The sequence below is a fragment of the Pteropus alecto genome, unplaced genomic scaffold (assembly GCF_000325575.1).
Source record: "Pteropus alecto unplaced genomic scaffold, ASM32557v1 scaffold125, whole genome shotgun sequence".
NCBI classification, from domain to species: domain Eukaryota; kingdom Metazoa; phylum Chordata; class Mammalia; order Chiroptera; family Pteropodidae; genus Pteropus; species Pteropus alecto.
In genome coordinates this window covers 5704986-5732583 of record NW_006436888.1, presented here as the reverse complement: position 1 = coordinate 5732583, position 27598 = coordinate 5704986, and the positions used below count along the sequence as shown (strand labels likewise).

The window sequence follows — 27598 nt, the reverse complement described above, 5'->3', positions numbered from 1 at the left end:
GCCGGGCCGGTCTGCAGGGCGGGGGGCTGGCCGGCGGCGGCTCTGCCAGCAGGGGCCTCTCCCCGCTGCAGGGGAGGGGGACTCCTGGAACAAATCATTGCCAGATAGATTAGCGCTTACGTGCCGTGATTCCATGCCCTGAATACCCTCGTACGTGCGTGGTTAGTTGATCTCAAGAGAACTTGAGGTCCCTTGAAGTGACAGAGTAGTGGGGTGGTCTGTGCAAGTTTCATGGAAGGCTGCATACCTGGGTTCTAAAGTGTGAGAGTAGGCGGACAGAGGAAAAGTTAAAACAAGTTATTAATCATAGCAAAAGCTCGGAAACTCTGGGTCCTGACTCGGATTAAGTGGAACTGACACATTTTTCTTTGTTCTTTTTTCTGGTCTTTCAGAGCTGATATTGCACTGATTGGACTGGCTGTCATGGGCCAGAACTTGATTTTGAACATGAATGACCACGGCTTTGTGGTAAGTCACAAGGGACACACTCTTTTACGGGATCTTGGTGTACATTAGCCTGAGTACTGGTGATTGACCTGTGATTTCAAAGATCCCATATAACAAAAAACATACTTTTCTTTATATCTGCTCTGTTGCTGCTTATGACGTTTTTTTGCCGAGGAAGGAGAAGCACCACTTCACGTGTGGGTTGGGACAGCCAATTTCATAATTCTGTGAGGAAGAGTGCTGTTAAACACCCTTGTCAGTTCTGTAAGGTTTGCAGCCTGAATAAGCCCATCAGTATTTGAGGAGGAGAAATCCTGCTGGGTGTGTGGAGCTCTAACTTTATCTCGTAATGAGAGCTGAGGATACTGAAAAGTTTGCATATAAATATGCAAATAATATTGCATATAAATATGTGGACACAAGGGTTATCAGTGGCAAAAGATACGAGTCTGGAACCAGCTGGTTCCTAGATTTGAGTTCTAACCCGCTGGTGACAGACTCGTGCCTGGTGTGCCAGGGTAGTTGACCTTAGCTTAGATGTAGTTCCCTGCCATTTCATCTACTAAACTTAACTTTAGAGTGGTTGATCAGAACTTGGGTAGAGCAAGGCAAAGGCAGAGGCAACCTCCCCAAAACCTTGGGCTGAAGAGAAATTTCATTGTCACGTAGTCCACAGTCTGAAGGTCTTGAATGTCGTGGATCCCCTAATCGGCTTTCTGTCCTTTTAGGTCTGTGCTTTTAATAGGACGGTCTCCAAAGTTGATGACTTCTTGGCCAATGAGGCGAAGGGAACCAAGGTGGTTGGTGCTCACTCCTTGGAGGAAATGGTCTCGAAGCTGAAGAAGCCTCGGCGGGTCATACTGCTTGTGAAGGCTGGTCAGGCTGTTGACGATTTCGTTGAAAAGTTGGTGAGGTCATCTCTGCTCCCAGCTGCTGCTCATGTGACAAAACTTTCCACATTTTTTCCTTTAGCTGTTTCACTTCTTTTTACTTAAGAAATTTTTTTCTCCCTTCAGCTTCTGAGTATGAACTGCCCAGTTCTGATAAAAATAATTGCTTAATTGGTACTAATTAAGTAACAGCATATCCTCCGGTGGTAATAATTCTTTATATATAAAATTCTGAGGACACCGAGAGACATTTCAAGAAGAATGCATTAGAAACAACACAGTCATGCACCAGTCAGCGATGGGCACATTCTGAGAAGTGCATCACTGGAAGATGGTGTGGCCTCTGGCACGCCTGGGCCGTACAGGGTAGCCTGCTGCTCCTGCTGCAGCCTGTACAGCTTGTTAGTGCACAAAACAACACGAGATCAAGTCGTTGAGAGACAGTGATGCCGTCAAGAGATGCGAGATGTGTGAGGCTGCCGGCATGACACGGCACACTGTTTTACGGCAAATTTTTTTTAAATCAGATCAGTACACGCTAACGATAAATAGTACGGTACAGTAAATACGCAAACCAGTAACAGTCATTTATCATTATTAAGTGTGATGTACTGTACATAATTGTACGTGCTACGCTTTTATACGACTGGCAGCGCAGACTTGTTTACACCAGCATCACCGCAAACACTTCACGAGTCGCACTGTGACGTCACGCTGGCTGCCACCTCACCAGGCGCTAGGAATTTTTCAGCTCCGTTGTATTCTTATGGGAGCCCCGTAGAACAAGTGGTCCAGCTTCGTCCGAAACATCGTAATGCAGCGCATCTCTAGGAATCTTAGTGGGTTCTGTCTTTGATCTTCAAAACAGCTTAATTTTGATTGTATATTATGATCATTTAGTGCTATTCACTAATAACCTTAGTGTCCAAATTTAGAAATAGATTTCATTTTTCTCCGTGTTCCTGTAAGGCAACAATTCCCAAATCATTGTATAATTTAATATAAATAATGAGAGATCTTCTCAGGGAGCCCTAGCAGCTACACACTGGGTACTTATTTTTGTACCAGTTTTTAGCTTTAGCAAAGATATGTTTTTTGGAGGAAAACCAGTATGGACCGCGATGGCCCTGCCGGGTGCCCTGGTGCTGAGTCTCCTAGAGCGTCTCTGGGAGGCAGGCCTCAGTTGCCATTCTGGTCCCCGATCGTCGGCCCATGTGGGGTGGGCGTCATGTAGGGGCTGCTCGTGGTTCTTTAACCACAGTCAAGTGTAGTCTGATGCCTCGCCGAGGCTTTCCTCCCCATCCCTCTACCCCCAAGACTAGGGGACAGTGGGCCCATCGCCATTCTGTCTCACACTTACCTGTCGGCCATCCTTTCCCAAACTTGTTCCCACCGAAGGACGCATGGCCACTCGCCCACTGGGATGGCTTGGCAGAGGAGCCACCGGTGGGGATAACAGCAGCTCTTACCTGTTCCGGTAGTTTCCGGGAGGTGTTTGGGCCCCTTCCCTCAGCCTGTCTAGGAAGAGGACTGTACTCGCTGCAGGGGGATTCCTCACCTCATGGCCAGTGCCCTGCAGCCTCAGGGTGCTCGTCCCTCCAAAAAAATCATGCACATGGGTGAAGGGGAGCCAGTGGAAATCATTTCTTTAGATACTTAACGAGTACAGTCACAGCTCTGAAAACCGAGGCGCTGGCCATTTGGAAGGAATGTTTTCTTGTGAGAAATGTAGTGACAAACAAAGGCAGGGGACGAACATTTCGAGCAGTGTTAACACGGGTTGTTTCTGCAGGAAATTTGTAATCAGTGTGCTACCATTTTTAAGAAAAAAATGACCTAGAAAGGAAGAACATGATAGAAGACATAGTAAGCTTTTTGTGTAGCCAGCTCTCAGGCCGCCTATGATTAACTAGAGACAAGATGGACTGGAAAAAGGTAGATTGTTCTTCAGCGTAGGAAAATATTAAGTGCTGTGAACTGAAACCTTGTGAGGGGCACGGAGCAAGAAATGATAAAGCAGTCCGACTGGCACAACACAGGGAGATGTTCAAGGCCTGTTTGGGAATATAAACCAGGCAGGTGGTACGCGTGGGAAATGCAGAATTTTCCAAGTACGTTTTGTTTGTGGTAAAATCTTAGTTAAGAGGAATCTCAGTTGTGGAGAGTTCTGACTGGGTTTGCTAGGCTGATCTTGTAAATAGGGTCTAGCTCTAGTCACAGAGGATTATTGAAAATTCAGTAATACATACTTTTAGACTAGGTTTTTCTGGGATGAATTCTCGTTTGTTTTAATTGGCCGAGGTATGTTTTACTTTTGTCTTTCACATGTCTGGGCCACTTTAATGCTGATATCTGGTTATAGGTTCCATTGTTGGACACCGGCGACATCATCATTGATGGAGGAAATTCTGAATACAGGGATACCACAGTAAGTATTCTTCAGTCCAAATTTTTCTGTGTTCTGAGAACATTCTAGAAAAAGGTGTCAGCCTTGCACACGTGACAGGAGAGTGGCCTGTCCCTCCGCCGTGCTGACTTGGGGACTGGAGCTGGTGCGGCAGCTCCCACAGTTTCTGCGGAGACATATTTGAAGGGCGAGGGGCTCATCAGTCACACGTAATTCAAAAGGACGACCGCCACTTAAACAGCACAGGCTGAGTGCGTAGGCGTGACTCTTCCTTCTTCCCTGCCAGCCCACGGTGCCTCAGCGTCCGACGGGGCCAAGGGCAGCTGCGCCGGTGGCCCTGTGTGCTGGGAAAAGTCCCTGCAGGGCCCGAAGCGCCGCGCAGTGGCCGTCGTGCTTGTATTAAACCAACTTTTCGTTGCATGATCTTGCAAGGTCCTTTCCAGTGAAATGAGAATGTTCGTTTGGCTTTATGACTTCCCTTGGGGACAGGGACAGGATTGCTATCTTAAACTTCCGTGGGTTTTTTTTAACTCCCAAACTGAGGAGTTTGGATTTCTTTAATGATCAGGTTATGCTCGGATTCTTGCTTCGTTTCCTGTCAGATGTGGGCTCTTCATACCTGTCCCTCTTACTCTCATTCATTGGGAGAAACTTACTTTATAAAAGCATCATGAAATTATTTTTCCTCTCACACAGAGACGATGTCGAGACCTCAAGGCCAAGGGAATCCTGTTTGTGGGGAGCGGAGTTAGTGGTGGAGAGGACGGGGCCCGGTATGGCCCATCCCTTATGCCAGGAGGGAACAAGGAAGCCTGGTGAGTACCAGAACCCGGCCCCATTTCCACATGAGGGAGCCTGCACGTGGAGGATGAGTGAGCCGTGAGCAGTGCTGCCCCCCCTGACTTCCGGGACGACAGAGTGTTGGAGACGCGAGATGCTGGAAATATTTTGCCTATGCGTTTTGTTGCTTTGATATAATATATGTGCATATTCCTCTTTCGCCTTTTTTTTCCTGTTATTCCCACCAAGACGGATAATGGAAGTTCTAAATAGGCTTAAAGGGTTCGGGGACTTTGAGGAAGCAGTTCAGACGATGTCCTGTGCGCTGTCTGGATGGAGGAGTGAGGTCTGCCCCTTTAACTGATGTCTAGTCTTAAAATAACTTGACTTAATAATAGTGAGTAATGGAAAAATCTGATGGGGCCTCTTTTGTCCCTAGGAATAGGGGGGAGGGATTTTTATTTGACTTGGGAAAAAACAAATTTTACACCGTTCACGGTGCTATGCATAAGGGGAAGCGTTGGCCATAGAAGGGGAAGTTGTAAAGGAAGATGATATAAAGACTCTGGATGGGGGCGGTGAGTGGGATGGAGAATCAAAATGGAAAGATTCAAGTAATTCATCATATGTGACCGAGGAGAAACAGCGTTGCAGAGACTGCAGTAAAAGAGAAAGCCAGACAGGGAGATGGAGCAGAAGTTTAAGAAACAGGAAAGGACCCGTTTGAGGGAGACGTGGAAAGGAAACATTCTTTTCTAAATTAGTTATAATTTGACTTCTAAACATGCTAGAATTTTAGAAGGCATTAAAGTAAGGAGTGATCAAACCTAATTCCCAAAGGTGAAAGGTTTACTGGGGAAGACTATTCTTTAAATTACCTCTCTGATGAGTCAGTCTAGGGTTCTCTTCAGTACGTTAAATCTAGAGGTAGAGCCCTTGCTTCTCAGAAACTTAAAGGTCTTTATCTCAGAGTACTTGCCCGCGGGCTCTTAGAAATGCACACAGAACACAGACTGCACATGAGAATGTTTGATGTGCATGGTGCTCCAGCTGCTTATTCATTCACTTTTCTCATGTGGTCTGGTGGAAGTGGAAATGGCATTTTACCCGAAACACTCCATAAAAGTTCAGGGAAATTCTAAAGCTGACAATGTAGGTGTCTTAGCCCCCTGATCCTAAGCGTTGGTTAACTTTACAGCCCTGTCAGGTTTTGTATCTGTACCAAAAACTTGGTGAAGAGGCCTTCACTGGTCATAGTGAGGAGAACGGTAGGGAAAAAGCATCAGGAGTTAAATAACATCCTCCTCCTCGGGGGCTGTGGGAGCGACGAACAGCTGCTTTTTCTGTGAATGCTGATGATGTAGCTCTTGGAAACATGCACGGTTCTCTCTGGAATGGAGCTGTACTTGATAACATCCATCCTAATAGTCGGGTCCCTGCAGGAACTTTCGTGTTGCTCACTGTGGGGACCACAGCCTTCTTTGACAGCGCAGTAGACATTTCTTCCGGAGCTTCGGCGAAGCTTCCGCCCCGCCCCTCTTTGTCTCTCCGCTCATATCCGGTAGTCTGCAGCTTCTGACCCGTTCACCTGGAGGACTAGACACTTCATTACTTTTTTGTGGGCATTGCCACCCCCATTAGAAAGAAAAAAAATTAGCATGGGTGGGGGTCCGTGGGTGTTTGAGGTCTCAGCGGCTAAACTCTGCGGTTCCTTTCCACAGGCCCCACATCAAGACAATCTTCCAGGGCATCGCTGCGAAAGTGGGGACTGGAGAACCCTGCTGTGACTGGGCAAGTGCTGGGCCCCTCTGCAGAGCCAGCTGGCAACATGGCCGTGGACCTGAGCAAGTGCACAGGACCGGTTGGCTTTGTGACATTAGCATCTCAATCCTTAAGTCGCTAGCACAGCTGAGGCGTAAAATGCGTGCTTATGGTACACATCCTTGTACCCTAATTGACTGTGCATAGCCTTGAGGTTGGTCCTAAAGGTAGTCTTCCTCAAATCATAAAAGATGGAGTCCTTAAAAAGGAACAGGAAGGATGAGGTGGAATAAGATTATTTTAAGCCATGTTTTTTCATGGCTAAAGAAAGAATTTTTTTTTTGCCTGCCTTGGTAGGGACTCTGCTGGAACAGGGTAAGCTGTGGCCTTTGCCCTGAACATAAACATGGCTAGGCTCATTCACACACACCTCCCCTTCCTGTATTTTGTGTTGCCACGAAAATAGCTTTATCCCTAACACAGCCTCAGTCCATACTGTGGATGAAAAAACCGTAGGCTTCGGAGACCTCACTTGTAATTCTGGCTTTCCGTTAATGCACTGGGTGACGTCAGGCAAGTCGCTTTCCCGACGTGGACTTCAGCTTTCTTACCTATAAAATACAGGACTTGGACCGAATGATCTCCAAGATCTCTTTAGCTGCTAATCCCCTTTCATTTTATATAAGCATTTGTATGTGCTATTTTTATTATACTTTATATGAGATAAAAAGTAGAGAAGAAACAAGAATGAGGCATATGAGGGGTGAGGGAGTCGTCCCTCCTGGGTCTCACAGTGCTGGGTGACGTCAGCAGTAGCAGCCGAACTGGTCGTTGACTTTAATCGTACTCCACTTGGGGTAAAGAGGGGCCAGTGCTGTGATTTCGAGCGTTGAGTCATTTTCTCGTCCGTATGAAAGATCGGGAGGGGAACTTTCATTCCTTGACAGTAGAGTACCTTCAGTAAAAGCACGATGATGGTAACTTATTAGATACGCTTAGGACAAAATTATGAGCCCAAAATCAGCACGTGCCTTACGAGTCTCGATCAGGTCAGGTTCACTTTCCGTAACCTTGAGGCTTCGTCTCAGGTTATCAGAAAACCTGATATTCATAAGCAGAGCAGGCTCTCCTTAGTTCATTTTTGAAGTTACAGGAAGGAAGGGGAGGAGTAAGATGTCGTTAGCTATGTTACTTCATGGCCAAAGAAAGTGTCAAAATCAGAGGGGGTAGGTCAGCAGTGGAAACGGACAGAGGAAGTCTCTGGTGTCAGTGTCTACACTATCAGTTTGAACAGTGGCTGCCAAGAGAGACTGCTCAGGCCAGCCACACATCTGGTCCCCGCTGGGCTGGTAGATCCTGTCATGAGATGGGTGCACATGACAGGTGTCATTAAATTTTTGACCCCTGTCACTCCCTTTGTACTGATTCCTTGCCCACGAACAATAATTGGGCTTCCTAAGTAGCTTGTCTATAGGGACAGAATTTGTTGATCAGACTGATACTTGTAGCCACTCAGATCCGTAGTTAAATTTCTCATCATAAACTTATAAACTGTATTCTGATTTTATACATCTTGCCAGCTTTATTAGAAAGCAGTATCTTGTCCACCATGAGACTCTGACAAGAACGCATTTCTGGGCTTTCAAGGTTGAGGGCCAGACCTGGGACCTGAGGTCATTTCATCTCTCAGCCATTAAAAACAACTACAGTACATTTGTGCTTTTAAAGTTCAAGATATTTAATCACACAACATTGTAATCTCTAGTTGCCAGAAAAGTGGTAACTTCAGGAAAAATAATTCTTTTACTTGTGAGTAGGGAATAGTTCTTTTGAATAACAGTGCTAAAGTATGGAAAATATAGGCTAAGGAACCATGGGTACTTAGAGTAAATTTGGGGATTTTGAAACATCTTTAGAGGAATGAATTTGTAGTTTTAAATAACCTTGGACTGAATCGAAGCTTGTTTTGAATTGTTATATAGTGATTCTTATTTTGAAACTACTGATATTTGCTTTACACTTGTTATTTTCTGTATGAAGAGGGACCTTTGCCAAAGAATTTGATATGGGTTTTTCTGGTGTGTTATCTGCTTCTCTGACGGCCTCTTGGGACTTGTCGCTCCAACAGGTGGGAGACGAGGGAGCAGGACACTTTGTGAAGATGGTGCACAATGGGATAGAGTATGGCGACATGCAGCTCATCTGTGAGGCTTATCACCTGATGAAAGACGTTCTGGGCATGGAGCATAATGAGATGGCGAAGGTGAGCTCTGGGCGTCACTGCAGAGATCACGCCCAGATGAGAAAGAGTTCGCTCGTGCCAGGACCTCCTTCCTCATTCTTTTTCCTTTGGTCATCCTGGTGGCCTGGTTGGACTCAGCCTAATTTAAGGGAAGCTGTCAGTAAAAGGGCTATAAAATATGATAGCTGGTCACTAAGCCAGAAGTTCCCAAAGCCTGATCACCATTTGTGATCTTCACTGTGTGTCAGGCCCTGTGTCCCTTTGCGCACGTCGTCCCATTCGATCCTCCCATTGTCCATGTGGGAGGTGCAATAGAGGCTTTCTTTTCTGATCAGACCGACACTGGCTTTTGACAGTTAGCATTTCCCCCAACATTTTATTATGAAAATGTTCAAACGTGCAGCAGCATTGAAAGAATTGGACAGTGAACACGCGTATGCACACTACTTAGATACACCGTGAACATTTGACTGTACCTGCTTTCGAATATCTGTCCATCCTTCCTTCAGTTTTCTCTTTTTATGCACATTTCAAAGTAAACTGCAGACATCAGTATTCTTTTCTGTAAATGCTTCGGTATTATTAGTTAGGTAAACATTTATTTTAACTGAAAATATAGCGATATGCATTCATTCACCAGTCAAGTCCTTTTCTTTAAATATAGTCTCGTTAGCATTCTAGCTGTCTTTCTTTTCATCTGGAATTTCTGGTGTCAGTTATTTCAAGGGGAACATGATCTAAAGACACTTAGTTGCAAGGTACACTGCAGAGTCCTAGAATTTTTACATTTTTTCCTCGTAATTTGTGCCGTCCCCACTTACTTTGTTTCACTGACTTGCCCTTGTCGTTCTTTCCAAAACAATTTGACTCAGTTTTCACAGAAATAGTGCTCTTCTTTTTGTGTTTCTATTTAATTGGTTTCCATAATATTTAATATGTTCACTCAGTATATGTATACGAGTGCCTTACTGTTTGCCAGGCTCTGTTCTAAATGTTGAGGATACATAGCAAAAAAAAAAAAAAAAACGAAGTCCCCTGTCCTCATGGAGCCAGGAAGACGGCCAGCCACAGCTAGATGCATAACGTAAAACTAGTTAGCGCTCACTGTGAAGAGAAGGACACCGGTGTGGGAGGTGCCTTTAGATCGGGTGACCAAGGCAGGGCGCTGGGGAGGCGGCGGGGCACGGACCTAGGAGGAAAAGGAGCACTTGCCCTGAAGGAAGAACCGTGCTGGTGACCCGCAGTCAGCGGACCCGGCCAAAGAAGACCGCGCCGACCCCTGGTCCGCGTCGGCCTCAGCCGGTGGGAGCAGACGGGTCTGGCCGTGCCCGCTGGGGAGCAGCCTGTCGGCCCGCAGCGCTGAGCGCACTAGCCGGGCAGTGTCTGCAAACGGGAGGAACGAAGGGGTTCAGGGAGCCGCCCTGTCTAACCGGGTCTCTCTCCCGTCCTGCACGAAGGCATTTGAGGAATGGAATAAGACGGAGCTGGACTCGTTCCTGATCGAAATCACAGCCAACATTCTCAAGTTCCAAGACAGCGATGGCACACACCTGCTGCCGAAAATCAGGGACAGCGCGGGGCAGAAGGGCACCGGGAAGTGGACCGCCATCTCGGCCCTGGAGTACGGCATGCCCGTCACCCTCATCGGTAACGTTCAGCCTTCCACCGAGCCCTTTGGTCTCACTCTTGACCTTGCCGGCCTTGGTGGAGACTGGCAGCTAAGAACCAGGTCTTTCATTAGAATCTGTTCAACCCTCGTCCGCTTTTAGGGTGCTTTCTACTCTTTCTACGTATGAAAAACTTAGTTGGAGAGAGGCTGAATCTGCTTTTGAATCTTTTCTTTTTAATCCGTAGTCATAGGAGCTTTGAGATAAATTGAAAGTTACTGTCTTGTTCAGCAATTTCATTTTTAAGTGATTTAATTATAGTCAGTGACCTAAATCTCTTTAATGGGCAAGGTAATTAATAGAATTTTTCTTACGAAAGTTTATAGAATAACATAAGCGTATGTACTCAGCACTTAATTTTGAACACTTTGCTGAGGTACCCCCCAAATATTTAAAAAGTAAATATACAAAAAGTAAAATATGTACATTTCAAGTGCCTAAATATTCTAAGTTTCTTCACCACTACTGTCCTGAACTGGGTGTATAATCCTCATTCATGTTTTCTACCTTATGTTAATAAACTAAGTATTAAACTCAAACACGCATATAGAGAAGGAAGTAATAAAAAGGAGAAATAACCACAGAAAACAAGTAATAAGGACTAACAAAATGACAAGTTGGTTCTTTAAGAATAAAATAGATAACTCCGATAAGATCGAAAAAAAGGTGCCTCTTATGTTTAATGAAAGGCTAATCTTGGTCTTGGCAGAATGGTCCCCCTGTAATAAAACAGAAGCTTTCTCGTTTGTTCTTCCAGATGCGAGTTGCCTCTCCAGCCCTAGGCTCCTCCTTCGATCTCCTCATTAATTATGACTCTTACCATGAGCCATGTGGTTGTAAGGCCCAGTCAGGGGGGAGGGAGGCTGCTTGGTCCCACACTGCATACAAGGAAGTTGGCTGCTTTTTCTGAGTGACACCAGAGGCAGGGGACCAAGGAGACAATGGTTGGGGGAAGTTTATTCGTTAGTGACTCAAATATGAGAGTATTACAGTCTCAAAAAGAACCCTGCTCTCATTTCGGGAGCTGCACCTTTCTACCAGCTGAAGGCAGGCTGGACCTGGTTCCTGGGTGGGCACATTTTTGTCTGCTGAGCTAATGGGGAAGTCGGCGTCCCAGCTAAGCCTGGGGTAACGCCGAGGGTTTCGCCATGCTTGCCTCCTTGCAACCAGTTCTTACGAAGCTTCCGCCCACAAATGCTAAGTCATGGTGTGCACTGCAGGAGCCACCGGAGCGCCTGGCAAGGGCACAAAGACACTGACTTTATTCTAGTTACATAAGTCATCTAGCAGGTAGTCTCTTATAAGGGATAATGTATGAAGATACTAAGTGTCTTAATAGTAAAATGCTATTTTGAAAGGTTTGTATTCAAATGAAGTCGAATCATGAAACTAACAGTGACCGTGGATGCACTGAGAACTAAACTAGGGGTGCACCTCGTTATTACACCCCGCTTCATTGCGCTTCACAGGTGTTGTGTTTTTTACAAATTGAAGGCAAGGCCCTCCCCCAGCCAAAAGATTCCGACTCACTTTATTGTCATACTTGCTTCATTTCGGCCGAGCCTGCGATATCTGAGCTATGCCGACCTGCGTAGGAGTTAGAAAATGTAGTGTTTTAAGGGTGAATCTGTAAGTGTTACTTCTCTATGTACTAGTTATTTCAAATTGATGGGTAGTTAGTGCGTCAAAGGAAAATAAATTGAGTCTTTGGTGAGGATTTAAAAATTAAAGTCCTCTCAGTTGAAATTGAAATTTTACTCATAGATCAACATCGAGTAATTCTGAGTAATAGTCATTTCACCGCTTCATTTTTCCCTCAAAACTCCCCTTTGAGTAAGTTTATGTTTGTGGTTGAAGCCCTGTATTTCTGTTGGAAGACCGACTCTCGGAGTTTTAATTATCAAATTAACTGTTTAGAATTTTTTCTAAAAGTTCTTTCTGATCCTGGTTAAATCTTGTGGACTATGGTTGAGTCTCTCAGCTCTTTATAAATTGAAAGTCTTGCTCTACTTCTGTTTTTCTGGGTACTCTTCTGGAATATATTATCTTCCCCGCAGGAGAAGCGGTCTTTGCTCGATGTTTATCATCTCTGAAGGACGAGAGGATTCAAGCTAGCAAAAAGCTGAAGGGTCCTCAGAAGATCCAGTTTAAAGGTGATAAGAAATCATTTCTGGAGGACATTCGAAAGGTGGGGCCCTGTCCCTGGCAGTAGCCATTGTTTGTCCCCTGAAAGGCAGTGGGGGGCGGGAGCCGTGCAGGAGAGCACACCAAGGCCACAGGGTTGGGGTGGAGCCCAGCCTCGCTCCCGGGTCTGATCTGCAGCCTTTGCCCCGCCCAGGTCCTTGCTGGGACCTGTGGTGAGTGCTGGGTAAGGCTCGTAGGCTCCAGGTGGTTACTTTGCTAATTGCAACTCTTCGTGTCATCCTTCAGGCCCTCTATGCTTCCAAGATCATCTCTTACGCTCAAGGCTTCATGCTGCTAAGACAGGCGGCCACTGAATTTGGCTGGACCCTCAACTATGGTGGCATCGCCTTGATGTGGAGGGGAGGCTGCATCATCAGGAGGTGAGTGATGGGAGGACGCGCCGCACTGCTGTGCCGGCGGCGGGGTCTTGGGCACTGCGGGAACAGGGTCCCTATAACCGGTGCAGTCAGCCCTCTCACCAGTACTCTGGGTGCCAAGACAGGGTTGGGTGCTCGCATCGCCTTCTTCCTGTACAGCTGTTGTCCTAAGGGGAGCGTCTCCGCTCCACCGTTTAGAGTAGTTCTGTGGGAACCACCGTGCCCTCGCCTTGCCTGCTGGGACTCCGGCTCTGTACCTTCACCGAGCATCCAGCTAGCTTTCAGGGCGAGAAGTGTGACTTGGTACCTCCCCAGGGCATACGTCGGCTTCCCACTTCCTTCCCTGCTTCCTGCCAGGCCCTCAGCCTGCTGCGCGTAGGTTATTGACTTCTCCCTCTTGATTGTCGCAGCGTGTTCCTAGGAAAGATCAAAGATGCGTTTGATCGAAACCCAGAACTTCAGAACCTGCTCCTGGATGACTTCTTTAAATCAGCCGTCGAAAATTGCCAGGTGCGTAGCCGGGAGCCGCTGGTACGGGGACTGTCTCGGTGGGCTTCACTCTGGGGCATCCATTTTCCACTTAGCAGCTCTGGGGCGGGTGGAAATCTGTCATTTCGATGGGGCCAGTTACCTTTCCGGTGGGCTTTGCTCTCGGCAGGAGTCCTGGCGGCGGGCAGTCAGCACGGGCGTCCAGGCGGGCATCCCCATGCCCTGCTTCACCACCGCGCTTTCTTTCTACGACGGGTACCGACACGAGATGCTGCCAGCCAACCTGATCCAGGTGAGCTCTGGGAGGACGTGGGAAGCGTTAGCCGGGCGGGCACCCGCGGGTGCGTGTCTCCACTGTTCCCTAACCAACCCCGTCTCTCGCTTTCTAGGCTCAGCGGGACTACTTTGGGGCTCACACCTATGAACTCTTAGCCAAACCGGGGAAGTTCATCCACACTAACTGGACAGGCCATGGCGGCAGCGTGTCATCCTCTTCATACAACGCCTAGATCAGAGCCGTCGTGTTACGCACCACGATTCCACAGACAAGGACATTCCGTTTGCCACACAGCACTGCTTACATGGCCCTTTGCCCTACTTTCTGCTCAGATCTTTTCAAATAAAGTGTCATAAGAGACTCCAAAAAAAGCCAGCCCGAGCTTACTTGTGAAGTAGTTCTCTGCCCTTGCCTCTTGGGACTGACCAGGAATTGGCCATGTGCGATAGCACACACCAGCTCCTTGAAGCAGCTACTTTCCACGTGTCCCCTGTGATGTCCCCGGTGGATTAGGGAGGCAGTAGGGAGGCAGTCTGTTTGCCCTGATGGAGGCAGCAGCTCTTATCACACAGAAGGGAGGGTATTTTTGGAATCTGATCACTGGAAACTTTGTATCATGCAGCTGAATTCTCTTTCTCCTCTAATCAATAAAAGCTACCTTATATTTATGCTTTTCCTCCGACTGTTAAATACTCTCACCTCAGTCACACGGAGTCGTTATCCACTGGCAGAAAGCTTTGCAACCACTTTCATTACATTTGAATCAGTTTGTTTCCTTCTAGCCTTAATTTTTCCCTCTTTATTTTCTTTCTAAAAGAGACTCAAGAATAATACAAGAACGAGGAGGCAGGGAGTGAGTGGACAGGGGACTTGAATGTGTCGGTTATTTTTTTTCTGAAGTTGGGCAATGGGTAGACGGATGCTCATTGTAACGTGTGCTTTTTTGTATTTCAAATATTTCATAATAAACATTTTAGAGAATTACATTTTAAACGATAGGCTCAGCTTGGCCTGGTTCATTCTCTTGCCCTTGTGTGTCTCCTGTTTGTCCCTAAGCTGGGCCCGTGGATTTAGTGCGGGATTTTTAGCAACCTAGGGCCTTTTCACGTGTATGATAGGTAGCTACTGACCGGTCCTGTCATACGGCCTGGTGCCCAGGGAGTTGCTTTTCTCTAGCAGCTCAATCCAGGAAGGGTTCCCCTTGGTGCTTTGAATCCCTACTGCCTACACAGCGCAAACAGCTCCCCTGTTTTAACAGCTAAGGTCTCAGTCTGACCTCTGACCTCTCAGAAGAATGCAGAGGGCCTGGGAGCAGAGGTGGGGATAATCCTTTTCATTAAATGATCAACTTTTTTAAGCTCTTAGCCCACTCAGAGTCCTTAGACCTGCCCCGATCAATCGCCCTCCTCTCCCGCCCCCACCTGTGAATTTAAGAGGCGCTGAGTCATGGCTCCTGGTTCAGAATTCTTTCCAAGGGTGGTGAAGCTCTAATGCAGTTCTTCTCATCTTTTGACCTCTTTCTCTGAGGCGGAGAGGTGCTTCTAGAATGGAGAGTGAGTTCCTTCAAAGACAATAGGAGCCGGAGGCTGTCCGAAGGAGGAGCCAGAACTTCAGCCTCAGCCTGTCATTCCAGAAGCTGCCATGAGGGGCAGACTTCTTCCCTCTACTTACTAGCTGTATGACTGGGCGAGTTATTTACTATCTCCGGTCTCAGTCTTCTCATTAGAAAAATGGGAATGATAAGGAGACCTGCCTCCTTAAGGCTATTTTGAAGATACACCAGTTAACAATAGACCAAGATCAGCGCCTGGCACATGATAAGCACCTCTGTAAATGACTATTATTACCACTTCAGGGTGTGTCTGTCCCTGAAGCAGTGCTATTTCTCACAGTCAAAAAACAGATGTGAGTCTACGGCCATGCCACCCTGAACAAGCCCGATCCCGTCTGATCTCAGATGCTAAGCAGGGTCACGCCTGGTTAGTAATTGGATGGGAGACCACCTAGGAAGACCAGGTACTGTAGGCGTGTAAAAAAAAAAAAAAGAATACCGGATTGTAAACTGGCAAAATCCTTGCGATCTGTGAGGTCAGCCAAGGGTTGCCTCGCCTAAAAAAAAAAAAAAAAAGAAGGATGTTCCATTTGCAGCGCCCAGCCTGATTTCACTTTGCAAACCAGCCCTCGGGAGGTTTGGGTGGGGCTCCCGTGCTGCACAGTTGGTGTGGTTCAGACAAACAGGCCAGCGGAGCTGGTCACTGTGTATACCCCCAACCACCCCTCACTCCCTGGGGACCTAGTAAAAGGCAGATTCTAATTCAGTGGGTCTTGAGGGGGTGGCCCACATCTTGCATTTCTAACAGGCTCCCAGGTGATGTCTGGCTGCTGGCCATTCTACAGGAGTGACGTGCTAGAGTACCATGGAACGTTATTTTAGAATTAAGAAATCAGAGTTAAATCCTAACTCTACTGTTTCCTGGCACTGCCACTTTGGGCAAGTATTTAAGTCCTCTGAGGTTCCATTTCTTTATCCGTAAAATGGGGCTAATTCCTTAGGTTATTGTGACAATAAATGAGGTTACATATATTGCACAGTATCTAGCATACAGTAAGGACATCATAAATGGAAGTTATTTTTATTGTTAAAAGAATATAACGGTCATTTGCCTAGGTCCTTGATAGGCAGACGTTTTTACTGTACATGCTTTTGTGCCTTTTGAATTTTACATCCCATGATTGACTTGAGAAATATGTCAGTTGAAAACTCCTCATTAGCTCTGGTAAAGGCAGCCCAGCCAACAGTGAGGAATCTGTGCTGTGGAATACTCCGCCTGGGCCCAAATCTAAGCTCCACCGCCAATTTGCTGCATTCCTTCAAGAGTGATTTACCCCCTGTGTCTGTGTACCTTCTCATCTCTAAAAAAGGGATGATAATATCTATCTCACAGAACTGTTTGGAGGATTAAACTCATGCCTGCCACAGTGAATGCTATTTAGGGTTTACTGTTTATTACCTACCTCCCGCTGAAGGTGAGGTAGGCGAAGGATTCTGGAAGTGGATGGAGGTCGATGGCGAGGGGTCCCGCCCCCTGCCAAGTCAGTCCTGTCCAGCCTAAGGCCAGAGGGACAATCTGGTGGCGATTCCAGCAGATTGTAGGCCTCTTATGACTTCAGGCTCTTCTTTCTGCTTTATTTGGGACACAAAAGAGTTCGTTATAAAGACATCTGGATCAAACAAGAGAGCAGTCGGGATTTCTCAGCAAAGACTTCAGGCTGGGGATTTGCAGGTGGTACATGTACGTGCTTTGAGGCAGATATGGAGCACATCTTTTTAGGAGGGGCAGAGGAGAACTTCAGAATAGATATATGGTCCTGTACTGCCTAATGACATTTAAGTCGATGAGAGACCACATATGCCACAGTGGTCATACAGCCTAGGTGTGCAGTAGGCTGTACTATCCAGGTTTGTGTAAGTGCGCTCTGTGATTTGTGCACAACAAAATTGCCTAAAAACATTTCTCAGAACGTACCCCCATCATTAAGAGGCACTTGCCTGTGTACCATGTTCTGTATATATGTTAGTAGACACATGTTCACTGTCTAGTAATCTTACATGCTGTTCCAGTTACTACTAAGTGGTACATAACAAACCACCCCAAATGCAGTGGTGTAATATAACCACCATTTCTGTTATTTTCATAATTCTGTTGGTTAGGAATTTGTACGGGCACGGGGGACAGCCTATCCTTGTTCCACAATGTCTGGGGCCTGAGCTAGGAAGACCTGAAAGCTGAGGGCCATTCCATGGCTGGGATCACTTGGCGGTGTCTGTCTTTTTCATCTATCTGGTGGTTGATGTTGGCTGTTGGCTGGGACCTCAGCTAGGACTATCTGCTGGAAAAGGTACAAGTGGCCTTATGGTGTGGCCTTGTGCTGCCTCACCACATGGTGGCCTTAGGCTCAGCAAATTTCTTAAATGGTGGTTCAGGGCTCCAAAAGGCAGTGTTCCAGCTAACAAAGTGAACGGAATGGTGCCTTCTAAGACCTAGCCATGGATGTCACAGCTGCATTATCCGAGGAGTGAGTCGTAAGCCCCCCAAATTCAAGGAGCAGAAGATTAGACTCTACCTCTTGATAGTGGAGTGGCGAGGTTCTAGAGGAGCAAGTGGATTAGGAGATATTGTTTTTGTTTTTGTTTTGGAAAATATAGTCTTCCACATGTGCACATGTGCTTTCCTTGAAAGGAGGAATTTGTTACATGGGGAGTCAGGAACTCTGGCTCAATTTAGGGATTTTTCCTGAGAGTCTCAAACGGTATAAACTGCACAAATATAATAGCTAACAGAGTGTGCACCAGCCACTGTTCTAAGTTCACTCTGTTAATACAATGCGCTCTGAAGTAAGTACTATTCTTATCCTCATTTCTTATCCTGAAGCATGTGAGTATTAAGTGACTTGTCCAAAGTCACATAGCTTCTGAAGAACTGGAATTTGAACCTTTGGCAATTGGTGCCAGAGTCCATGCACTTAATCATTAGATTGTCTTACTGCTCAGTGTGTACAGTTCATTTACTCATTGGCACATTTGCTGTATACCTACTACGTGCCACACACTGTGCCAGGTACCATTTGTCCAAGGGTGAGAGAAGTAAAAAATCTTGACCTCATTAGCTTATAAAATACATATAACAGCTAATGGAGATTGATTTTTGAATCGGCATTTTACAGTTCAATTTTAGGGAAAATAAATATCTGCTCTTGAACTATATATTTATGATACCCTATTTAGTGCAGGTGAAAAGGATTCAGGAAACCGGCCAATGTTCTTGTTTATGGTGAGGGCAGTGGGATGAGAACAAAGGATAGGGACTCAGAAACCAGGCTGCTTCTGGTCAAATCTGGACCCTACCACTTTCTAGCAGTTCAAACCTCGGACAACGTTCTTTTATCTCTGTGACCCTGCTCCCTCCCTCACATATAAAATAAGGGTAATAGAACCCATGTCTGGGTGCAGATGAAATATAAAATTGGCGCCTAGAACAAAGCTAGGAGCATAAGCTCTGCGTGATTTCAATGATTACCAGTAGCAGGACCCGCCTTGTTTCCTGCCCGGCACAAGGCTGACATCTGGTGGCCACCGCCCAGGAAAAGTAGTTCCAACCATAATAATTTTCTGTAATGTAACGCCTCGGCCCGGGACCTCTCTTCAGACTCTAAAGTGCCAAGAGTGAAGTTGAGAAGGTGGGAAATAACTGGAGAAGGTTCGGAAGCAGTAAAGACCCAAAGTTGGGGTTCATTTGCTGATGGCAACGAGGCGAGCGACGTATTCGTTGAATGGGATAGTAATCGAGCATCTGTCCGTAGTCTCATTCTGTGACACCACTGTTGGTGGCAGAGTTATAAAAACTCAGTGGATTTTCCAAGGCATGCGGACGTTAGAGCTGTATGGAAGTTATAATAAAGAATGTTGGTCCCTACACACCCACGCACACCCACTCCTCCCGAGCGCTGGTGTTAACCCACTGCCAGGCACTGAGCTGGGTCTGGGGTCCACGGGGAGCTGGGCTTGGGTGGTCCGGCCCCCTCGGGGAGAAAAGCCCGGGAGGGGCAGGAGCAGACGGGCCGCGAAGGGCCCTTCCCCGAGCGGACGCTGGGGGGCGCGCGCGCGCGCGCGGCAGCGTGAAGCGCGCGCTTTGTCCCTCCGCGCGGCCCGTCGTCGGGCGCCGCGGCGGGAAAATCTGAGTGCGCCGTCGCGGTCGCTCTCTTTATGAGCTCGCACGCCTGCTTGGGGCGGCCGCCGGGATGGAGGAAGACGAGGGGACTGATGAGCAGCAGCAATTCTCCTATCAACAGGTAGAGGAGAACCGCGTCCCGGCTGGGCTGGGGGAGGACGGCGCCGAGTCTCTGGACAGGAAAAGCCCCGGGGGCCCCGGCCGGGCTTCGCCGCGGTGCCCGCGTCCCGCGGACGGGGGGCGCTCCCACGCCGACTCAGCTGCCGCGGGGGGTGCTGGGAGGCGGTTTCCACGGTAACGCGGGTCGGAGGGAGATTCGGGGGAGGGGAAGGCGCGCTCGGGCGTCTGGCGGCGGGGCCTCGCCGTGCGGCTTTGTGACGTCCTCATTCTCCCTTCTGCGACAGGGTGGTCGTGAGGGTGCGGGGTGAGCGTCACAGGGAATGCAGCCGCAGCGTCAAACGGCGTGCCGGGCACGTGGCGCGAGCTCCAACACGCTGGCGGCCGTAAGCGGCGCGCTCCGTCCGGCAGACAGGAGGCGGCCTCCGGGCCTGGGTGCAGACCCGCGCCGTCCTGTGCCGGAGCCATCCTCCCGGCGCGGGTTCGCATCTGGGCTCCGCAGCCGCAGGGGCGCCTTGACTGCCCACACTCAGTATTTGTATACGGAAAATTGGAGTGGTAATAACCTCTCGTCGCGGTTGTCGCGCGTGTTCAGCCCTCCCTGTCATCAGCGGCGGGAATAAATGGCGTGGCGGAGTCCCGAGAGCGTAACAGCGCTGTAAAGAGGTGAAAAGCAAGAACCAGGTGACAGCCTCGAAGAGAGTTAACTGGAGAGACATGTGAATGAGCTGGGGAGTTTTCTTCCTACGAAGTGTTACATTTCCTCTCCCTTTATTTTGAGAAGTTCAAGCCAGTTGTTAACATTTTGGTGTTTTTGCTCCCTTGCTCCTTTTTTTCTGAATTAATTGCAAATATCTTGATACTTTGCCTTTCCATTTTACTATTTTAGTATGCATCTCCCAAGAACTGGGGCATCCTCCAGCATCCTCTCCATGATCACACGCAGGAAGTTTCACATTGATAAGATTCTATTATCTAATGTTCAGTCCATATTCAAATTTGCCGAGTTGTCCCAACGGTGTTTCTTTTGCTGGTCTTTTTTCCTTGATCCAGGACCCAGTCAAGGATCCTGCAGTTGCCCTCAGTCCTGTCTCTTTGTCCTTTCCTGGAACAGGTTCTAGTACAGAGCCTGGCTCTCAGTAAGCAATAAATGCTTATTGATTAAATGAGTAAGGCTGCAAAGATGGCTGAGAAATTTGAACTTCATTTTCTGTGCAGTGGTTGAGGATCATTCATTCAACCAGCTGTTCTTGGCACTAGATGGATAGTAGTGACTGAAACTGACGGGTCCTGTCCTTGAGGAATATAGGGTTGTGATTTAGCCTCTAAGTGTCTGCGGAATTGAAGAGGGCCCCTCGCCCGGTCCAGGAGGCTCACAGAAGGAGGAGGGACAGAGAAAAGTTCAGGAGCATTCAGAAGCATCCCTGTCCTTTTCCCACCCCTGTTCCCCGGCACACACCTAAAAAGGATGATCCAGAGAGTCTTTATCCCTCCCAGAGTAAGGGTCCCTTTGTCTCCTCCTACCAAAGGCCTCAGCTTACCTAGTCTTGTGAGGTCTGAAACTAAGGAAGGGCGGTTGGTGCCTGGCTTGCTGCCTGGCCTCTACGCCGGGGTCCTGGACTTGTCTTCTTGCAGTCCCTCCTCCTGTTGCCTCTGCTGTGAACATTGCTGGTACAGTTCAGTTTATGCTGTCTTGGGTTCAGCTGTCGTCATGTCCCGTTCAGCTCTCTAGCACAGAGACGGAGTCTACACAGGGGCTCAGCAGTTCGTTGACATGAGATTGAGACCTTGGCTTCGCTTGTGTTGCTTTTTTACTCCTCTGCGTGGGGAGGAGAGGCGTTTCCTAACATCTAAAAGGGTTGCTAAGGAGCTATTAGGGTCCTGCTGAGGTGGGCCAGCAACCCAGCCCCTCTGGTGTCCTGATTAATTTACCTTTCATCACTTATAGGCATGGGGCTGGCAGGGACTTTAGCAGAGGGGCTGGGTCCTTTTGCATTTATTTGATTAACCCCCATCAGGATGCAAAATCCTTGTCTGTTTTTTCATGGTGTCTTCCAAACTCCTAGCATGTGCCTTTACTCTGTGGGAACTTGGCACGTATTTGTGGATTAACAAAGTCACAGAGATACTTTGCAAGTGCCATCCGACTTCTCTCCCCGCTGACCTGCCATCATAATTCTTATCTTTACTTGACCTAAATCATAACCATTAACCAGGAAGTAATGTTTCTACAAGTCACACTCCAGAGGGCCTCATTAATTTATTAGTACACGGGAGAAGTCACTGAGCAGGCCCTCTCTTTGGTCTTAATTTTTTAAGATGCGAAGAGCTGTTATTTGCAACCTCTCCTATGTGGTATTTTGATTTTCGCTTCAGAGGCTGAAGGCAGCGGTCCACTACACTGTGGGCTGTCTTTGCGAGGAGGTGGCCTCAGACAAGGAGGTGCAGTTCAGCAAACAGACCATCGCCGCGATCTCGGAGGTGACCTTCCGACAGTGTGGTATGGAGCCCGGCCTTCCTGCATACGTATAGAAGCCCCAAAGGTTGATTTTGCCTGGGAGAAATGCGTGGGTGGGCGCCGTGTCGGGTCTCACCGCCAGACAGAACACTGTCACTGGACACCGTTCGTGACACAGTCCTTTTCTTGGCTGTCCGATTTGGATATTTTATGGAAGGAGCTATTTTTTTCCATTACACTAACACTGGGACATTAGCACCTTTACTTTATTGTTTTAAACTGCCTGGAACATTAGACATTAAATTTTTTATTTCATTGCTTTATAACATTTTTATATCACTCACAGTTTATTTGACAGTTGAACTTGTGGCATTGGTATTTGCTTGACTTCACAGGAAATTAATGTCCTTGCAAGCCCTAATTTGTAGCAAAATTTAAAGTTAAGGGGTAGTTTCTAGAAATGAAAGGTGTAGCCACAGTTACCAGAAAGCTCGTGATAAAGGGTCAAGGGTGCCAGGGAGGACAAGGTGGTCGGTCATAATCAAATGGCTGAAGGCACCTGTGCAGTGATGGGGCTGCCTGAAGTGGCTCCCTGTCGCCTTTTAAAGGGCTTTGTGATGTTAGTCACTGCACTCACTGCAGAATTTGCGACTTCTGAAATAAGATTGAGATGAGGGTAGCTAAAGCACATCTCTTTTTCTCTTTCAGAAAATTTTGCCAAAGACCTCGAAATGTTTGCAAGGTGGGTGAAGAGCGTGATTGTCTGATGCCCTGTTTGCATGCGTTCTGACACTCCATCTGGCGGTGCACTTCTGGAGAGCTTTAGCTAGTCGTTTTTGTTTTTTTTGTATTTTGTGGAGGCTCATCTCTAATTACGATTCCGCAAGAATATAACATCTGCTTTAATCACGTCCATTCAGACTTGATTTGGCATTTTTTGAAGTTTTCCAAGTATTTTTTTAAGAGAACTGAAGTTATTCAGTTTCAGGCTAAAAAGACATGAATAACGTCTCTAGGACTTTGAATATGCGAGGCGTGCGTGCTTTTCAGGCCATTTCTCCGGGATGGTGTGATGCCAGGGTGTGGGCCCCGCGCCCAAAGCTGGGCTGCACTGTGCTCCAGGCGCTGATTGCTGGCAGGTGGCCGGATAATGACAGCAGGCGTCCACATCAGGCTTGCATTTGCCGCGTTTGTTCTGAGACATACACTCCTTGAAAAGAGGGTGACTTGCTTTCAGCTGGTAAAGCTTTAGCTTTTACAGGAGATTTATGTTCATCTCTTCAATTAGCACCTCAGGTAATTGAAAACAATTGCAGCGAATTGCTTTTATGAAGCAATCTGAATGACTAAAGCCTGAAAGGACTAAAGCTTTCTAATTTGCTACCACTTGTGATTTGGTGCCAGCCTCTCCCACACCCCATACTTTTCACCTTGCTCCTATTAGCTCTTTGTTTCTCGGGTGAATGTTTTGAATGAATTAAAGCAGTAGGTTCTCAGAGGGCAGGCTCTAAATCTTTCTATTCCTGTATATATGAGTCCCTAAAAACTGCTTAGCATCTTCGACTTGGCCAAAAGGGATAAGATAATATTATGGGATACTGATAGCTCATATGGTTTATTCATTGTTAAGTCGGGTGGTTGCCCCTTACGTGTGGCCCATTATCCCCCCACCCCCTATATCTCCTGTAAAATAAGTTTATTACGTTTGTTTGCCATTTCTTCTTTTTTTTTGGAAAATACAACTGTTTTATTACAAAGAGAGACACAAAATGTAAATACTTAGACGATTATTTGATTGGAACATAAAGTTTTATCAATATAGAGCCAAGTTTCTCCACCTCAGTACTATCAATATTTTAGACTGGATTGTTCTTTGTGAGGAGGCTGTTCTGTGCATTGTAGGATGTGTATTGGCATCTCAGGCCTTTGCTCACCAGTTGTGACTTTATTTTTTGCTATTTCTGTGTTAGCTATGAGAAAAAAACATTTTTAAATGCTTCTGCAAAAATACTAGAAACAAAAATGAAATTAAACATGTTTAACGTCGTAGTACATTAAGCTTTCAGGTACTCTAATGTGTTTTTTTATAATCACTTTAAAAGGTTGATTTTCTTTTGCTGTGTACTGGGGGAGAAATGGTGTGTGTGTGTGTGTCACTTAGACTATAAGTTCCACGAGGAAGGACATCATCATCTGTGTAAAGGCTGTCAGCTGCTGCCCTCTGAGTGAGACCGTCTGAGGCTTCACTCACTGTGAGAGCTGCCTCATGTACTGTGTCCAGGCGCGTGCTCCACTGCTGCTCCAGCTTCCGCCCGAGAACCCTAAGTGAATGCAAGAGCAGATTTTCTTCGAAGACTCATTCTTTGTCTTAATTTTATGTTGGTTTTTATAGTATTGCAGTTTGCTCCCACATAAAAAAATTGTGTTTTAAAGTTTATCACCGAATAAAATTGATAGTCTCAGAAGGTCAACTTTGTTTATCCTGTGGCTTTGAGTTCTCCCTGTCACCCAGTCTCTACTAGGACTATGGTTACTTTGAGAAATCTGAAATATGTACTGTTTCAGGTTAACTATTTGGTAAATAGTCTTTGTAGGTGGGCTGGGAACCTAACCGGTGTTTGTGACCTTGTTTCTATGACAAAATACAGTCCACATAATCAATTCATCTGTAAACTTTAGAAAATCATCTCTCGATTTAAGTTACGAATTTCCCTTATTTAGCTTTGAACTCTCTAGTCCCTTAATACTGTTAATATGTTAAAGATGAAACATTTTAAAGAAGATAAATTCTCTATAGTAAATAAATTCTAAGAACATTTTGAGGATAACCTTTAAAACCTGTGTTGCTAAAACTGTTGCACGACAAATTGCTTTGTTATTTTCCCTAGAGTAATTTTCTGGAGTCAGGTTTGGTATCGGAGAGTCTGATGTGCAGTGGCTGGCCGCGAATATACCCGCCCCTGCGTCTAGGAAAGCATTCACGTTAAATACGGTGCCGAGATACCAGACGACAAGCCGCGTGGTAGAGAAGGCCAGCTTTGTTGTTTCCAGATGCTGCTTTGTGAACGCATGAGCTCGCCTCGCTGCGTCAGTGTGCTGCTTTTGCTCCTCTAGCGCGCTTTCTGAAGAACGCGGACTCCGACAGAGCAGCCTGACGGTGTGATCGAGGCGAGGCCACACTGTGTCCGCACATCCCCCGCCTGTGACGTCTGGACTGGCTTCTTGCTTTGTGGCTACTGTTATTGTATCACCTTCTGTCTGACTTTGCCCCCCTCTTTATCCTGGTCTTTGCAGGTGGCTAATTAGAAGTATCTCCTAAAATGGATATTATCTCAGGGCAGGCCAATATTGTCAACCATGATGAGAGGACACGTGATATTTGCACATTTAGCAGGATGTGAAGGATTAATTTGGCCAAATGATGAAGTATAATTTCAGTGTGACTTTAACTCAACAGATATTCAGTATGGATCTACTACGTGCTGGCCACTTTGCTGGTTATTAAGGCTACAAGGATTCCTATCTATTCCTTCATACAGAATTCCTGCTTATCATTGGAGGATGTTAGAAATGCCAAGAAAGGGTGTAATTAGAGTAATAAATTATTGAATAGAGCTTATCTCAAATACCTTTTAAAGTAAAGATGATAGGACTGGAATGAGAATTCGAGTCCATGTTATGAACAAGAAACCAGGTTCCTGTTTAAAGGACAGTCTTTGTTCTAACCGGGCGGGCTTAGAACTCCTCGTTGGCAAACTGGTGTTTGAAGGCATGCACATAAGCCTTGTCCTGTAATTCAGCCCTCAGAGTGAGCTTCAGGGTCTTGGCCTAGGTGAAGCCAGGCCTCATGGAAATTCTTTGTTCTTCTGTTTAAGGTCTCTTAAGCAGAGGTGATCGTATCGGGAGACCACCGTTTTCTATTTTCACTAAAAGTGCACGGTGACCTTGCTTTTTCTCTGGTGTTCGCTGTGACCATTGTGACCAAGCAAGTCCCTTCAGAAGATTTAACGCTTCAGACTGTTCTGTTCTTGTATTCTTCAGGCACCCTTGGCCCTCGGTGGAGGTGTTCAGATGGGGCTTCTGCGTTTTCTTGGTCTCTCTATTTAATTGGTACCTTGGCTAGTCACTTCGTTCATTTTTGCGTCACTGTTGCTTAATGACCTTAATCTGAAAAGATGGGCTACTTAGAGATCCTTACTAGCCTGAAGTCTGACCATGAACTTTGGTGTTTCATCAAAACTTTAAATAATACCAAACATTTTGGTGAATTGTCTCTGCCCTTTCTACAGACACGCGAAAAGAAGCACAATTAACACCGAAGATGTGAAGCTCTTAGCCAGGAGGAGTAATTCACTGGTGAGAGATGAGTTTCTTCCCTCGCCCCCCTTTCCCATCAGAATACATTATTCCCAGTTAATCACTTGCAGCCATGAAGTGATTCCCCAGGGCACCTTGCATTAAAAACGAGAGATAGTTGAACCGTTCAGACCTGCCCGTAATTTATAGTCTTTCTTTCATTATGATGGATCTTGCCAAGCCAATTTGAAATTTTCTAATCAGCACTCTCTGGTTTTCATAGTTTGCCTTTTTTGTTATATCTCAAAACTTTGGTCCCGTGTTTCATTTACAGCACGATGTCACAGACAGGTCACAGGCCAGAGTGTATGGGGATAGTTTCATTACGGTGCCCACAGTTTTCCTGAGGGGCCAGATAGGGAAGCAGTATCTGTACAGTTGGGATGGGAAGGACATTTTCTACCTTTTCAAAGAAGTCTAGAGGTCATCTTGACCCAGCCCTCATTTGACAGGTGATGCTGTGATCTCCCTAGGCTAGTGGCTGTGTCCAGTGGCAGATTCAGGATGCCTGAGGTTTCCTGACCAAGTCTGATCCTAGCAGTTACAATACTTGTTTCTCCCTGTTATGTGAGTGCCACGAGGGCAGGATTTTTGTCTCCTTCTCTGCTCCATCCATTGTGCCTAGAATAGGGCCTGGCACGCAGTAGGTGCTCGGTACGTAGTTGTTGAAGGAATGAATTTGTAAAGTGATTGGCAATTACAGGGGGCTTTTGTAAATATTTTATGTATATTATCGAAACCTCACAACCACCTTATAAAGGTTTTTAATAACACGACTTAACTAGCCCATTTTACAGACTAGGCAACTGGAGTTAGTAACTTTCCAAAGGTAAATATGAAGCCCCGTGGTTGACAGCTGAACCTTGACCTTCTAACCCTGAATCTACTGCCGTTTCTACAAGGCTCTTTTATGCTTTTGCTCTTCTAACATCCTCCAAAGTTTAAACCAAGGTTAAGGATAATATGATTCCTAAGTAAAATAGCTAAGCTGCCTGATGGTGCTCTGTGTCCGTGGAAACGACATTTCTCTCCTCATAAATCTGTGTTGTAACTTTCTTTTGCAAAGGAATAGTCAGTGCACGTCCTCTTAGAATATTAATTGTGAAGACCTCTGCAAATATTGTTTTTATTTTGGACTCAGTTTTTTTTTTTTCATTAGAAGCTTTGTTACTGAAGATTTGCAGCTAAAGTTGTACATTTGCTAAATCCTCCCTCGGGGTAGGGGCCTCGTCTTAATACCCTATGTCCCTCGTATCTGGTACATAGTAGTTGCTCAACGATTTGCCGGACAGTGCCTGCCTCGGCAGCACATGGACTAAAACTGGAACGATGCCGAGTTGATTAGCACGGCCCCTGTGCAAGGATGACACGCAAATTTGTGAAGCATTCAACCCCTCCCCCCACCCACCCACCCCCG

The 27598-nt window shown here is 46.6% G+C and overlaps 2 protein-coding genes, 1 non-coding gene and 1 pseudogene across 3 annotated transcripts in view; all 4 read left to right on the top strand.

Annotated features, from left to right (window-relative positions):
* The first annotated feature begins 313 nt into the window (after window positions 1–313).
* On the top strand, window positions 314–14517 carry PGD (phosphogluconate dehydrogenase). Its single transcript, XM_015591406.2, has 12 exons — window positions 314–468; window positions 1176–1355; window positions 3700–3765; window positions 4441–4559; window positions 6246–6315; window positions 8414–8548; window positions 9985–10174; window positions 12252–12382; window positions 12625–12758; window positions 13166–13265; window positions 13414–13536; window positions 13634–14517. The coding sequence occupies exons 1-12, from the start codon at window positions 424–426 to the stop codon at window positions 13751–13753; spliced, it is 1413 nt and encodes a 470-aa protein (XP_015446892.1). The 5' UTR covers window positions 314–423; the 3' UTR covers window positions 13754–14517.
* A 913-nt stretch (window positions 14518–15430) lies between these two features.
* On the top strand, window positions 15431–15549 carry LOC112481795 (annotated as a pseudogene).
* A 3664-nt stretch (window positions 15550–19213) lies between these two features.
* The window catches only part of CENPS (centromere protein S), a 9029-nt gene continuing 644 nt past the window's right edge, over window positions 19214–27598 (top strand). The window contains exons 1-4 of the mRNA XM_006914368.3: window positions 19214–19371; window positions 21744–21867; window positions 22534–22567; window positions 26115–26181. Coding sequence (XP_006914430.1) covers window positions 19321–19371; window positions 21744–21867; window positions 22534–22567; window positions 26115–26181 — 276 coding nt within the window. The 5' untranslated portion in view covers window positions 19214–19320. The remainder of the gene's footprint in view (window positions 19372–21743; window positions 21868–22533; window positions 22568–26114; window positions 26182–27598) is intronic.
* LOC112481816 lies at window positions 27473–27579 on the top strand. The gene has a single exon (XR_003047051.1). It is a non-coding gene; the product is annotated as a U6 spliceosomal RNA (small nuclear RNA).

Excerpts from the sequence above, each read along its gene's own strand:
- PGD (XM_015591406.2), top strand. The coding sequence starts at position 424 with ATGGGCCAGAACTTGATTTTGAACATGAATGACCACGGCTTTGTG. Across the intron at positions 1,356-3,699 it reads ACGATTTCGTTGAAAAGTTG|GTTCCATTGTTGGACACCGG; the intron begins GTGAGGTCATCT and ends ATCTGGTTATAG. Across the intron at positions 12,759-13,165 it reads GGAGGCTGCATCATCAGGAG|CGTGTTCCTAGGAAAGATCA; the intron begins GTGAGTGATGGG and ends TGATTGTCGCAG.